Source organism: Centruroides vittatus, unplaced genomic scaffold (genome assembly GCF_030686945.1).
Source record: "Centruroides vittatus isolate TY-2023 unplaced genomic scaffold, ASM3068694v2 contig_361, whole genome shotgun sequence".
In the NCBI taxonomy this organism is placed as follows: Eukaryota; Metazoa; Arthropoda; class Arachnida; order Scorpiones; family Buthidae; genus Centruroides; species Centruroides vittatus.
This window is the reverse complement of record NW_027122185.1, coordinates 1,089,551-1,106,364: the sequence shown is the minus strand read 5'-3', so window position 1 is coordinate 1,106,364 and position 16,814 is coordinate 1,089,551. Positions and strand designations below refer to the sequence as shown.

Genomic DNA, 16,814 nt, shown 5'->3' with positions numbered 1-16,814 from the left:
GATTATAAGTAAAATATTTGCGTGTATCCATTCGAACATATTTAAAGCGTATTATTTTATAGAAGAATAGTTTGTTCAATTATAGGGAAAGAGATTGTTGCTTCACCTAAATTGCTAACTTCAGTGATTAATGTACAATGCAGATACATAATTATTTGGCGTATAGAGCAGGGTTAATTGTCACAACATGAAGCCTATACTTCATACAATGGATCGTAAAAGCGCTACCAAAATTGCCCATTTATATAATTGCTATAGGCAAGAATCGAATGTTGGGGCGTAAACTATTTTATATTAAAGATTATTAAACTTTATATCCATTTAAAAAAAATTATATTTATCATCATGAAACAATTGTTCTTTGACGTAAATTAATTACTAGAAGAACTGACCTTTAGCGTTATTTTGACAACATTATTTAAATTCCAAACGTTAATGAAGACTCTTAAAAATAATCAAAGCAATAATTCAATACTAAAAAGTTTAATAAATTAGTTATAGTCTCACGTACATTAAAAGAATACAAATAGATGTTTAAAAATAATGTAATCTTTTTTTTTTTAAAGCTTCAATAATAAATTTTCCTCGTGATGAGGAACACAAAACAGCAATTTAAAATCAAGATCATCTTATGATAGCCCTATTCCATCTTACTTCTTCTAAGGTCGTCGGATCTTAATGAAGGAATTACTTATAGAAGACGTCGACTTCAACTTTAAGCAATTAATAAAATTAATTCTAGAAACATATAAATATATATATATATATATATATATATATATATAATAGAATTAAATATAGATATTCTCAGAAAATTTCGAGATAATAATCTATTAAAAATTGTAAATATACTCAATTGAGAACTTGCGAGAGTTGATTTATTATCGGATTTAAATGTTGAAATTTAGCAGAGAGATTTAATCAAATTTATTAAATTTATATGTAAATAAGACTATTACAAATCAGAAAACTTTTTGTTTGTCTTGTGACAAGATTTTCTATCGATTTGCATATCTTAATATTATATTCATATCTGTTTATAATGGTCGATGCACCTATCCCATTTGTTATAACATTAGTAAGACTGGAGGAACTCAGCCTTGGTATTTATTACTCTTCTCACATGGTGCCGGAACCTCTTATTACCTTCATTTATGGTTCGATTACATCGAAGAGCCCAATCTGATGTAATTCTAAGAAGTTACGCAATGTCGAAACCTGCTTAAGGAGTTTGTATATAAATAGAGTATTTATACTATAAAGACATTTTTATATAATTTTAATTAATTAAACTATAATTTAACAGCTTTTTAAAAGTAATATACACGTGTTACCAATTAAATATACTTTTTTTTTCAATTTTTTTAATTTAAAGTAAATAAGTAAAATGAAAGTATTCCACCAACAAACGATTTGTCATTAATATTATTTATCTTAATTTAAGAAAATAGAAAATAAACACGATGATCGAATCATATGTCAACAGTCAACCAATAGAGACACGCCATTATCAACTAACTAAAACATAGGGAGTCGACACCACCTGTGGCTAAAGGCAATGATTAATGATGTTTGAGTTCGTACCGTAATGTCTGATGACCCAAATTTGAAAGCCCTCAAGGTACAATTATACCAACCAATTTCAGAGACAACATATTGTATATAAGGCTTTGATAAACGGCAAGAGAAAACCAGCAAAGAGGCTTTCTTTAAGGGATGGACTAGTTTGACCTAAATCGAGTTAACTTTCGCTTAAATTCTCGTATATCTAGAATAATTATAACTTCACCCAATGACGTAAAATAAATGATAAATATTTAAGTTTCGTATAGAACTTTATTTATTTTTTTTCTTTAAAGAATTTTTGTAGATTTTTTTTTTTTTTTTAAAGTTTGGTGTGCTTCAAGAAATATCATTTTTATTGGAAAATTGCGGTTTCAGATTAGTAAATGTGATAAATTTTTTATCATTTTTAATGGCAGAAAGCCAAGTTATAAAAGAATTAGAGCAGCGGATTCTAATTTTCATAATTTCTTTTGTTTACAAAAGATTATTTTTATAGCTTCTATAACAAGCGAGAGAAAAATAAATTTCTTTGATATTTATTAATTTATTTTAATTATATACATATATAAGCATACATAAAATATTTTTTATTATTTTATTAATTATTATCGAGATTACAGAAAAAATTATTTAATTTAAAATTATTATTATTATTATTATTATTATTATTCCTCCGTTAATTAATTTTCTCATTTATTCCAATTTTTCGTCGCGAAATTTATTTATTTTATTTATTTATTTTTTTGACAAATTTATACTAAAATAAACAAAGTTACTGGAAAATTACTCATGATTTTATGATTATTTTTGATTGATTGTTACCGTTATTCACACACAAAACGTGCTCCCGAATTCTTCAGAAAATAATTTTCTAAGGAAAATCGTAGATCATAGGTTAAGTTAAAAAGAATAATATCGAAATTCTAGATTTATTATATAAAAATTCAAATATAGAACACCTTCATCCCACATTAAATTTACGCCTACTTAATATGTAATTTACTATCTAATCGATAGAGCGTAACGGTATATAAAGCTTTAAAAATTACATAAAACGCCTACGTATGAGAAAACATCACAAAGTTTACTCAGTCTAGAAGCGAGTAGAGACGAACGAAGATGAATGAATAAATCAATGAATGAGTAATGAATGAATAGAAAATGGTCGAGTAATTATATCGCCTACAACGACATTGTCATTAGCGCTTAAATCCTAATTACAACCCATTTCATTCAACTCCCACATAAAATTTCATCCCTGGTTTGTGAAGATAATAACTTCAGAATCTCATTTACTTCACCTATTACATAAAATAATTAATTTTTTTTTCTTTTTTAAAGATGGAGGAAGGATTGGGCTATTCAATAAGTTCTTTAATTCTTCTGTGCGGGTTACTAAAAATACAAGTAATTACTTGGGAATTCTTCGCGAATGTGGGGATGCTTTACAAATGAAAATTATGTTCAGTTGTATTTTTCTAGATTTTGGATATCCTCCAATACTTTACTATCTCTTTAAGGGGTGGAAGAAATATATCTTCGCACCATTTCGCAACAGTTGAGGCGAACAAGTCAAACTGTATCGAGTCGACTTTCTATCATAGCAAAGATGTGGTACTGTGTACAGTTGCCAAGCTAAACATGATACCAATTGGGTATCCTTCTCTGCTATATACTTCATTTTAAAAATTACTACTTTAAATTTGGTGTGAAAAAATAAATGGGGTATCAAATAATATCATATTTTTCGTAGTTTAATTGCCTCTTGTTTTTTTTTGTTTATATGGTTAAGATGGGGTTACCATCTGACGTGAAAAATCTCAAATTTCTTATTTTAATTTCGATTTTCATGAATTTAAATGTTAAATGGATAATTTTAAAGGTTTAAATTATAAATTATTTAAATCGTTTTTGCTTTAAATTTAATTAAAATTTAATAATAAATTTTTTAAATGTGGATTCGAACAGCGGTGAATCCAATAGGTACTCCTATCTCCGGGAGCCTGTAAAAATTTAGTGAACGTTTATAAAGAAGAAACTTATTATTATTTAAGGATTTTATTGACTTTTTAATATGGAAAAAATAAGGCTTTTACGTAAAGGCCTTATAAGAAAATTGCGCCAAGGACTTCAAAGGAACATATTCTATATATAAAACGAAGAATTGTGGTGTATCTAAGCATCTTTTACACCATTCGAAATTCATTTTTGATCGAATTTATCTATTTAAATATATAAAAATATCAACTTTTGATAGAAATTTCAACCGAAAATGAATGTAAAAGTATAAATAACTTATATGATTTATCCCATAAGAAACGTGGTTTAAATGCAAACTTCGAATCATTGATTTTTAAGTTGCAACCATTAAAATTTCGAATTTTTATAGCTTAACGGTAGATTAAAAGTAAAGTGATGCATGATGAAACACGCTAAGCCAATAAATAATAAAACGTTCTAATGAATAATTTAAATATGTAAAATAAACTTATATCAGTTTATAAATATATCCATAAGGTTTTATAAGAAGACGTATTTTTTTTTTCTTTTATATAATTAATTTTCATTAAGTTTTATCATTACTCATTGTGTCTGAATGGCAGCCATGGTATATAAGTTTTTCTCTATATAAGAACAATGTTGGTTCAGTTCTATTTATAAAAAAGGAATTCGGCATTTTCCCATTAATTCTATCTTTTCTCATTATGGAAGAATAAACACAGATGACCTAATGGGTCAAGTAACTTCACTTTCATCAAAGGAAGCCGATTCTTCGAGGCCTTCTTTAATGGAAAAGCAGTTTTAAAATTCCCCCCTCAAGCTATCATGTCACAAGTGATCATAGAGATAGACATGTTTACGAAAATTATTAAAATATATTATATTTTACACTCGAAAAAATATATGTAATACGAAGATTCGAAGGTAAAGAAGTTGTATATTTAATATAATCTCTGTTTTAGTTGTAGAAATAAGCCATTTTGTACGTAGAAAATGTAAAAAATTGAAGAATTAAATTGAACAGTTTTACGTGTTATCTTATTTCATTGTAAGCCAAGAAGCTGATGTATTATGAAACTATCTTTATTTTTATTATTATTATTTTATTTTTCTTTATTTTCAATTCGTTTCTAATACTTTTTATTGCCCTCTTCATCTTTTTTTAACAACTGTTATTTAGGAATGCATTTTAACTCTAACTACCTCTTATTTCTTATATTTTTTAAGCATTTTTTTTTTTAACTTTAAATGACACTTACGGGTTATAATTTATCCAAAATATCCACTAAACTATACTTTAAGACAATTATATTTAAAGGGGGAAAAATAAAATATAAAATTTAAGTTTATATAAAGTATATACATAGTAAAACCCGTCAAAACGTAACATAAATAACGAATAACCTTCTTCTCTATACCTTGAAACTAAATACTAAATACTTTATGTAATAAAGAATATTTTGAAACTTTAAATATAAAATTCAAACATTCAGAAATACAAAGAAAATATTAATTCTTTTTTGTTTTTTTTTTTTTTAAATTTAAATATAATTTATTTCATATGAAACTTTTAAAAATTCAAATTTTAAAATGGAGCGAAAGAATTGATATATTTTCTGATACCAGGTCATGCTAAAGTGATTCCTGTTCGATTTTTAAAATAAATAAAAATATATATATATATTTATATTCAACTTTTACCAGGACTGAAAAATTTAAATTTACATGCATGTTCTTATTGGCTATACATCATAAACATGATAAGAAAATGTATTTTGGAGAAGCCAAGAATTCTTTATTTACAGGGCAGAAGGTATTGTGCATCTCTTACAAGATTCTACAAAAGAATGAGATACAGAAAAATTCAAATTTATTTGATAAAAATGAATAGAAGCTTCAAAGATGGAGCCATTTAATTTTTAAAATATTGAATTATTATTATTTATTAAACTCTTCTCTGCTATTTTATATATTAGAAAACATTCCTATTATATAATTAAATGTAATGTTAAGTAATAATTCAATAAAACCTGCGTAAACCGGAATTGTACGTTATTAAAATTTTTCCGGTTTGGCAAGTTTCCGTTGTAAACAGTTTTTTTTTTTTTTTTTTTTTAATTTTAGAAAATCGCTTCGTTTTGAAGAATTTTTACTGTTTAGGAAGGTGTTTTATTCGGGTTCCATTTTAGACAGGTTTTATCATATATTTTCTTTAGTTTATGAGATAAATTAAGGTTTAAACTGAAAATTCTTAAAGTTTAAAATTTTTTCAGTATATTTTTTATTTAGTTTCAAGGTATAGAGAAGAGAAAAGGAAGAAGAGAAGAAGAAAATAAAGCAAGTTTAAAAGGAAATTGCATGTTTAACCTAAAAGAAAAAAGTATATTTTATAATAAAAAGACGTAAATAAATCTTAAAGGAACCTATTTCCTATAAAAATGTTGCATCTTTTTGATGTTAAACGTACTAAATCAAGATAAAGTAGGCAGAATAATAAAAGAGATTATGTAAGGTCATAACAAAGTATGGCCACACTTAAGACCCATCTAATATCAAAAGATATGAAAAGTCGAACAAAGTTAAGTATCTCTGTACATTTTCGTTGTGGAATAGAGACATACTGTATTGTAATTTCAGCTTATCCCAATGTTCATCATTCTATATGAGGTTTTGTTCATCACAGCTATAACATCTTATTGAATCCTGACAATCTTTACTGATGATAGCATGTCCGCAATTATAGGGTAGCGCTCTGAATCAATTTTTATTGATCTATAAGTGTCAGAATTGGAATATTTCTAACTATAATAAAAAAGAAAATTCAATTGGGATATTGAAGAAATCGCATGATATTTTTTCCCCTCTAAAATCGGCGTTTTAAACATACCTTCTATGTAAATGATTTAACGTTCAACACGCGAATTAACAAGTTTAAGTCGATTTTTGCGCTTTAAAAATTTAAAATTTGTATATTTTAGTACATAAATTTGTTATAAAATTATAAAAAATAGGACGTTAAAGCGGAGTTAAATGTAATTTAATACGTTTAAACCGTACTTAAAAGTTAGGCGTTTAATCCAAGAAGTGTGTCTATTGAATTTCAAAATTTGAAAAGTATAAGGAGAATTTTTGATGCTGTTTTAATGTTTTGTAATGGATCTGATGCTAATCCTTCTGAATCATCTTATAGTCCATTTACACTTTTCCTGCTGCATTTGATTCGGAAACACATTGGTGGATATCTGATCTTGCAAAGGAAAGGATGAACACTCATCCTGAGCCAGACATAGATTGTGCAGTTGATATACTTTACCAAAAATAAAAAAAGAAAAACAGGAAAGTCTGGCATTTCTTTGGTATTTAAAAGAAAACAGAGAAAGTAATTAGGTGCAAACTTAAAATATAACCATAAATAGGCACAATATCTTTTTAAATACTCATTTTTCACGGATAATTAAGAAAATGTATAATTACTAAAGCTTTATATATAAATTAATAAATATATTTTTAAAGTAATTCTCTTCAGAATGATAAATAAATCTTCTATAAACGTAGCATCCCGACAGAGAAAAAAGGAAATTTCTTCACGGATTTTAAGCTGTCTATTCTTATGAGATGACACTTATGTTATCGAAATTAATTTTGTCACTCCATAAACTTTAAGGATTTTTTTTTTTAAATATATATATATATATATATATTTCTCCCCTTTTTTAAGAGAGGTACTTCCTCTTTACAATCGTAAGTTTTCTAGTTATTTTAGTAAAGCGGTTGCTCAGTAGTTTAGACAAACCTATCAATTAATGCAAAGAAAAGCAAAACCTTGTTGAAAGAAAATGAGGTTGACGTGATTGATTCTCGACGTCTTTTTCTATTAAGACAGAAAAAGATCTGAAAACAGATCAGGGTAATAATATGACCAAAATGAAGTTAAGCAAAATACATTATAAATTCATAAATATTTATAAACGACTTAATGATTAGCCTACTTACTTTTTAAAAAATTGATTTCTTTACCATCAAAATTTAAACAGTTTCTTCTTTATTTTTTATCCTTTAAAATACAGTAAAACCTTTCTAAAACGGAGAAAAATTCTTCGAAACAAAGCGATTTTCTACGTTAAAAAAAAAAAAATCTGTTTAAGACGGAAGCAGGGAAAATATTGGGTATCGTGTGGTTCCTGTTTACACAGGTTTTACTGTATAAAAAAATTGATTTATTAGATACAAAAAAGTGCACTTTTTTCTTCCTTTTTTTTAAAAAAAGTTTAATTTTATAGTTGATTTAATAATTGAATAAATATATATATTTTTATTGAATATTACTATGCTTTTATTATGGCGATTATATCAACTATTGAATTTTATGACTGTATTTGGCCCACTTTACTAAAAGTAAAGTTCCATAAGGACTCGACTTTACGATGTCTGCAATTTTTGGTCGTATCCTGTAAATCATTTTGAATTTTCTACCATAAAAATATAATTATTTATATGCAGTAAAACCTGTCCAAAACAAAAACCCTTCCTAAACCGAACGGAGCGATTTTCTATGTTAAGAAACCTGTCAAGAGCGGAAGAAATATTTGCTATCGCGCTATTCCTTTTTACACAGGTTTTGCTGTATAAATCCACTTTTATTTTATAATTAAAAACCACTTTTTTTAAATATAAAACTGTAATAAATTATAAGAAAAAATTATATTTATAGATAATCCTTAGAGAAGAAAACTAAGCTCGAGGATTAATCGTGTCTTTCCGTGTTTTATTGCATGTTACTACTAATTTTTATATCGGTTAAGATGAATATCAGTATTATTTATGCAAGATTCATGCATAAATAATCCTGATATTTATTTTTTAATTTATCCTGATCATTTTTTTTTTAAATTTGCCAATATCTGATTCTAAAATTATACTAAATTGGATTACTTCTTAAACCTTTACACGTGTTATTAAATCGAATAACTGGAACAATTAAATTATATTTAATTAAATATAGACTTTTATTAAAGTAACTCTCAATAAAATTATATTTAAATCATTATTTTCACGTTAAAAACTTAAAAAAAATTAATCATATTTAACGATAAGAAGTGGCATTAACTACAGTAAAACCTGCGTACGACGGAATTTTCCGTTTTGGACAGGTTTTATTGTATTTTATTATACAGTAAAACCTGTCCAAAACGGAAAATTCCGTTGTACGCAGGTTTTACTGTAGTTAATGCCACTTCTTATCGTTAAAATATGATTAATTTTTTTTAAGTTTTTAACGTGAAAATAATGATTTAAATATAATTCTTCAGTATTTTGTTTTATTATGTTATTAAATTATTATTTTTTTTTTAAAGGAAATTTAAATTTATTTTATCCTTTAATAGTAGAAGAAAAGTAAATTAAATGTGTATGTAGACATTTAGAATTTTGCTTTATTTTTTGAATGCATTTTTGTAAAAATCGATTGAAAATTTTTTTAAATAATTCCCTTTTCAATCTCTGGGAGCAAATTATTTAGACATTCGATTTAATATAACAACCATAAAAAGTAATAAAAAAGAAAAACTATATTATAAAATGGTATCCTGCGGCGCGTATATCATGCCAAAGTTTTCTTATCCTTTACAACAATCTTAATTTATTTTGACCGAGTTGATGACACCAATCTATAATTAATTACACTTTAACCTGGCTTTAACGATATTATGTCAATTCTGAATTTTTTTTCCCTTCCCTTAAAAAAATGTAATTTCTTCCTAAAAAGTTTACACGAAAAATTAAACTATGAACTGAAAAAAAACCATTAAAAATCTTACTTTCTATAGTAAAACCTGCATAAACCGGTGAATATTTCTTCCGCTTTTGACAGGTTTCCGTTTTAGACAGGTTCTAATGAAGTTTCCACGTTTATTTTCTTGTATTTTAGATAAAATCCTGCTATTTTTTAAGGATTAAAGTATTGTTTTCTTTTTTTTGTTTGTAAAAAAAAGTACAAAAATTTGCTGAAAATTTTCATTTGAATAGTAAAAGTTAATCGGATCAGAAAAATGTTTTCTATATTTAAATGTAAACAAAGTTATAAATAAATAAATAAAGATTAAATTGTAATTAAAAAACCAAAAATCATCGAAAAAATTAACTAAAATTAACCAATTTTCTGTACACGAAGCTTAAGTGATACGCGATTTAAACTCAGATATAACATCAAATAAACATAATTTATACAAAAAAAAACCTTTTATTGACTAAATAAGGAAGATATATTTGATTTCTTTATATACGTTACTTAATATTATTGCTGAATTGCTAAATTTTTACTAAAGAAAAGATTGGAAAAGGGCCTAACAGAATCTGGAACGTGAAGATCAACGCACTTTCTTTAATTAAGAAAAAAAAAAAAAAAAAAAAACACAAAATTTTAAAATATAAGAGTAATATTTAATAATATTTTAACGTATTTAAGTATAGAAAAGACATAAAAATAATTATTAAATAATATTTTAAGGTATTTTTACTTGTAAACATCCTTAAAAATTTTAATTGACTTCTAACGTCTCACATCTCACGAACTCGTTTAAGTGTGTTTTAAAGTTTAAGATAATTAAAAATAATTTTAAATATTAAGCTTTAAATGATTAAAAATAATTTTAATTTGTTAATTTTTTAGCTTAAAATCGATGAAAATTTGAAAATATTTTTACAGCATTATGAGACATTCAATTATATAAAATTAGCTTTAGTTTAATAAATTTAATTAAATTGGTCGGATATATCCACTGTAAATGAACCCTTCACCTTTTTTAGTATTCAGTCCGGAGAAAAAGTAACATCTTGTCTTTGTGCTGACAACCAATGCGTCGACACCCTGCTGTATCTACCAATTTTGACAGGTAATCATAAGGTGAAACATACTGAAGTTAGATATAGGCTCTACATTTATGAATAAATTTAGAAGCAGGATATAACATATAAAAATAACACATAGATAGATCTACCTATAATTTAATCTATAATGAAATTCAGATTTAAATATTTTTTTTTTAGATTTTCGCTTGGCCAACGATTGAAATTGTGCATACAACTTTAAAAAATTCCCTATCCGCTCTCGTCTACGTACTGTACAAACCTATTTTATAACGTAGAAAATATAGGAGAAAAAAGTAACATTTAATATTCTTAAAATTCAATTTAAAACTTTAAAATTTTATGAAGTTTGAAGCTTTAAAATAATCTTTTGTAAGGAAGAGCCTTAGTACAAGTTATGCCTTGGTTGAGTTAGGCGCTTAATTTATATAATTTAAATAGTTTTTTAAATATAATTATTAATAAAATTAATTTAATAATATATTTTATATTTTATATTAAACGTTTTCATAACGTAAAAACTGTAAAATTAGTAAATTAAAGAGAGTTGTAGTTACTTTAAATAAAGGAAACTTTGATTTGCAAATTCCTTTCTGCAATGCCCAAGAGTGCCTCAACATTTTGTATTCGAAACTACGCTATTTTGCTCTTGGCAATACTTTAACAATCGATAGTTACAGCATAGAGATGAACATCTTTCCTACCTGTAGCAATAATAGCCATTAGGCGGAAAGACTTATATACAAAACTTTGTTAAAGGAATTCTAACTAAAATTACTTAAATATATATTAATTTTTAATAATAATTTATTATAATTTACATTTCTAAAATGATTTAAACATATAATAATACAATATGTATATATTTATTAACGTAAACTTGTATATAAGTATAGAAGTTTTGCCACTAAGTAACCGCATAATGCATCTAGTTTACGAAGTAAAATAAGTATTAGAAGCATTGTTGATGTATATTTATAGATTTTTACATTGTTTAATTAGAAAAAGAATAATTTCATTTAGTTTATTACGTATAAAACTGAATAATAAACTCGAAAATGTAATAACAATACGCGCACTCGAGCTACAGAGTAGAGCGGAACATGCAGTAGGGCCTATAAGAAAATACTAACTTACAACGATATTTTTATATATAAAATTGTTTTAACTTATCTATAACATTATTTTCGTTTTATATATAAGCGAAAATCCTGTTGTCGTTATCAATTTACGACAGAGAATCAATTATCTATTGTGAATGATGACATAAAGGTTTCTGTAATAAAGGCCTAAACTAAGCGAAGTAAGAACCTGATTTTTCGCACCAAATTTTAACATTCTTTAAATATTTTGAATAATTATCTTCATGCCAAAGTAGAAAGAATATTCTCTTAAAGGTTTTAAAATGTTTTTAAACCTGTTTCGACATATATTTCATTTATAACAAAGTAAATTTACTGAGTGTTCGCTCAACTTCTTCATTTCAATCGATAGGATATTTTTTGACAAGATAAATGCTAGAAATATATATATATATATATATATATATATAATCGTAAGCATTTAATCTTGAATTATGAAGTCGTATATATCATTTATTTTTTCTAAAAAAAATAAATAATCTTAAACGTCGAACTAAATCAGCTCTTGTATTCACAAGGGACGTGTTACTAATTATTTTCACAAAACTCAATAACATAGATTAAAAAATCATACATAAATCTCTCCATCTGATGCCATATATAAAATTGTTTATTATATGTTTTAATCTTAATAAATTTTTTAAAAATACCATTAAATTTTATCTAAATTTTATGTTAAAGCTCAATATGTTATCGCGAAGATGTTCATTTGTGTACTTGAAAATTCTGTTAAGTAAAACTTAATAAAAGTAAAAGTAAATAAAAGTTTCAAGAGTTTCGAGAATTAATTTCGGAGTTTAGTTTTAACATTTGAAAAGATTTAACTTTAAATAAAATGCTTAAAATGTTATTTAAACATTTAATTGTTCGTTTAACTCCGAGAAATTCGTTTAAAAGTAATATAAATTGAACTATAATCAATATCGAATTATTGCTTTTATATTACAATTAAATGTAATTTAAAGTTTAAAATTGAATCTTATTTTATCAATAAACAATTGAAACGTCTTCTCTGTTAATTAAAATAGAATTTAAACAGGTAAAATACATTTAGGCTCCTATAAACAAAGCGACGATTATCGAGAATGTTTTAAACAAAATTTTCCTCTTTAATTTCTCGAAGAATTTTTTAAAAAAGAAGTCAAAACTATTAAAGTTTCGTTATTCCATCATTTATTTTAATTAAATTTTTATACATAAATCATTTAAGCAGCATTATTACTACTTTGTGAAAAAGATTGTAACGAGCACAACAGGATCTCTCCCTAGGGTCGAGTTTGTTTGAAGTTTGATTTAGAGTAAAAAAATAAATAAATAAAGCATAAATTTAATCATAAAATTTTAAAATATCCTATCTCGAGTGTATAGAGAAAGTTGACGTAACGTTCTTCAACAGTTATCTCTCGCAGGACCTATGTATAATATATGTTAAACTTGGACTTACCTGCTTCGACGATTCCAATTTCATTACCAAATTTTCGACGCGCTTCTAGGATAAGAAAACCGTAAGTGAAGTGTAGACCGGTAGTTAAACAATGAATTAAAATGGCACAGGTACATATAACCCATCCCCAACCACCTTCTGGGTAGTAGTGCTGTCTAATTGTAGCAACTTTGGGATCATCGGGTGACAAATGTACACCAGGTAATTCCCCGTTAGCTTTCTGTTTATTATCACCATTATTATTCTTCTGAGATTCTCTAGAATCTTGTTTTCTGTAGTCCTGCAAGGATCTTTGTCCCATCGAACACTGATCGTATCCGAGAAGGCATGGCACACTGGGCGATTTACATAAACGTTCCTCAACATCCATCGGTTTACCCGGGCCCATACTCGTATAATAAGGGCTCTGTGGATCGGTAGATATAACTGATTTCGAGCGATATTTCTTAGTAGGATGGTTCCTCTCTGCTCTTTCTCTCGGCGATCCATCGCCGACTTCGCGAGTGTCCGTTCCATTAGTTGGTTTTAATGGTTGGACTTCATCTACAGCGGTCACCATAGCGATGTTGCCGCTCCTCGGAGTAACGTCGTTCGTCTCATCTCCGACGATGCTATGAGAATAGTTGAGTGCTGCGGCTCCCTATAAGGAGAATGGTAATCGGGGGCGCTGCGATCTGTCGCGTGGTCGTCGTCGCTACCCAACAACTCTCGCAGAAGCGACTATCTCGAAGGGTGTGGTTGTCGGAAACTGGTTTTCCCCGACGCAGGTGCAAAAAAACGCGCGATTTCTCCTCCCCCCATTCCATGACGTTTTCCGACACTCCATTGATTTCCGGTTCCGCTCATGTTTGTCTCCATCTCCTTTTATTCAATTTAACAGTCTTGAGAGATTTGTGAAAAGGAGAAAGTTATTGCCTCTTTTGTAAATGGCTACGCTATTTGAACCAAACGGGGGGACTCGATGTAACTTTAACTAAAGATCACTTAGATAAATCTATACTAAAGTTTCCAACGATTTAGTCTATTAAATTCCTTTAAAAAAAATAGCTACAAATATTGAAAATATCAACATTTTTCTATAAATTTTCATTTTTTTACGCATTTAATAGGGAAAATAATTGTTTAGATTACACGCAACCTTGTAAATAATCTAAATAATTATTCTACTCATCAAAAACGATTAAAATAATCGAAAGTTTGTGATAAATTTAATTAAATTTTTTTACAATTTTTATCGATTTTTCTTTATTATTTATATTTTAAAAATAATAATAATAAATTCAATTTTCTAGCTAAATTTAATGGAAGAAAATAACTATTTACATTACTTTTAAACAAATAAATAAATGTAAATAATTATTTTATTCGTTAAAATAGTAAAAAAAATAAACTATAAAATAATCCTTAAACTTCCATAACGTTAGAAGAAAGATTAAAGTTTGTTCTATTTTAAAACTTCAAATTAGTTTTGAATCAATTGTAAAAGAAGATTTTCAATTTTCAATTTAATATTATAATAAAATAAAATAAAAAGATAAATTTATTCACAACAACAAAATCGAGAAATCTCTGCTAAGATTTTTGTCGTTAGAAAATAAGTTATTCGATTCCACTAGTGAAATCGCACAAGTGTTTTTTATCAGGAGAAACTATCGAATTTCTAGTAAAATATATAAAAATTTTGCAGATAAGGAGAAGCAGGTGCAAAATTTAAATCTGCTAATTAAATTTTTTTTTATTTTTTAAATTTAAATTAAGGATTTATTTTTAATAAATCATCGTCAAACTTCAACATCTTCATCTTCGTAAAAATTATACAGTAAAACCTGTCCGAAACGGAAAAAACTCTTTAGAACGGACCGATTTTCTATGTTAAAAAAAAACAGGAAACCTGTCAAATATTCCGTTTTACACAGGTTTTACTGTATAAGAATAATACTTAAACTATTCAAGAGTATAAATTATAGTGTTTTATTAATTTATTCTTTTAATAATTAATAAATTTTAATTAAAATTTGCTAAGAAAAAAAATACATATATATATATTATATTTTTTTTTCAAATTTATTCTTTAGCTTAACTTCTTATCCTTTAATTAAAGAACTGTGTAAAACTAATAAAAATTCCAAGGTCCATTTCTAAAGAATGTTGATGATATCTAAGATAACACTAGTTTAATTTTGAGTCAATTGTAGGGTGAAGTTAAATTTATTTAGTTATAGTAGGGAGTTAGAATAACCGTTTAGAATGGAGAATGTCTTTAAATCTTTCGAAAACAAGAGAGTAACATCAATTTTTGGTTAGTAATAGTCATCGAAACGTCACAGAAGAATTCTTTCGGATACTACCTTCAACCCTTTCAATATGCACGATAGTCTATTGAGACCATCTGGCTTGACAGTCAAAGCTATAGTAGTTATATATAGAAGAAATATCGCTTCAACTAAAGTGTACAAGTAAGATGAAGTGCGAACGCTTAACACTTTCCTACCTCGTCTCAGGCCAAAATAAACAGGACGATTCGTCTTCGTTTCCATTGATAGCAGTCCAGTTTCAGTTGCTGTAATTGTCTCCCTTTGTTGAAGTTCTTCAAGCGTACACTGTGTTTTAACGTCAATAATTCTTGTACTAGTTAATACTTTACGAGAAAAAAAGGCGGTGAAGAACATTTAAAACGTTCTTCTCCTCCTTTACACGCCTAAAAATCAACCCTTTTTTCTTAAAATAATTTTTTCTAGCTTAACCAATGCAGCTAAATTATTAAAAATATAACTTATTGATGTCCAGTTATGTGAGCAAATATTAATTTATATATAAAATAATTTATTTTATAAATTCCCTTTAAATAAATAAATAAATAAAAACTTAAATTTAATCGTATATATTTCCTATTAATGAAGATTAAGAGCTTCTGTAACGTTAATTAAGCTTTTTATAACGTTAATTCGAATTAATTTTAAATTAATTAAATTAAATGAATTCATTAAAAAAATTGAAATGAATCTTTATTAAATATATTTTGTTTTGTTATTTTTTAAAAAAATTTCTAATATAAAAATACAATTTTCTTAGATTAATTCCGATATTTTTAATTGAATTACAGTAAAAACCTGCGTAAACCGGAATTGCGCGGTAACGATTATTATTATTATTATTTTTTCGCTTTGACAGGTTTTTCGTTTTGAACAGGTTTTACTGTATAAATATTTTTATTTTAAAATCGAATAAAATTGATTGTTAACGCAATTTTTGTTTAAGAAATAATAAATTATGAATATTTTTATCAGCATTTTTTTAACCGAAAATGTACACCGATCGACTGAAGTAAGTTTTTTTTTGGCCAAAAAATTCATTAAAATTACTTTTTTTTTTAAAAAATATCATATTTATTTCGTTCTAAGTTGTCTCAGTCGGAATGAATTTGACATTTCTTGTATTCATTACTTAAATGGTTTCTTGGAAAATAAAACTATCGATCTTTTAAAAACACCAAATGCTGCAAGCAACAACCTTCTTATGAATAACGATCCTATTCTTTTTCAATTTGCATAAAAGTTTTTTTTTTTCTTTATTTTTATATTTATTTTCATTATAAATGTTTTCAGAATTGCTTCTGTGAATTTATATATATATACATATTATTTAATTGGAAGTTTCATTGAATAAATTAAATTAAATTCATTTATTTTTATCTTTAACTTCATCATCATCATCATCATCATCGTCATTTTAAAAGCATTTAGAAGAGAAAATAATAAGATATTGTTTATAAATGTAAACATTAAATTTGATATCTT

General features: G+C 26.1%; 1 protein-coding gene across 2 annotated transcripts in view; it reads right to left on the bottom strand.

Moving 5' to 3' along the window:
- The window catches only part of LOC136975010 (monocarboxylate transporter 10-like), an 88,749-nt gene that overhangs the window by 17,673 nt on the left and 54,262 nt on the right, over positions 1–16,814 (bottom strand). Inside the window, exon 1 of one of the 2 annotated variants that reach the window (XM_067269997.1) lies at positions 13,018–13,699. The exons of the other annotated variant lie outside the window; for it this stretch is intronic. Coding sequence (XP_067126098.1) covers positions 13,018–13,576 — 559 coding nt within the window. The 5' untranslated portion in view covers positions 13,577–13,699. Of the gene's footprint in view, positions 1–13,017; positions 13,700–16,814 lie in introns of those variants that run through there. 2 annotated transcript variants of the gene reach the window in all.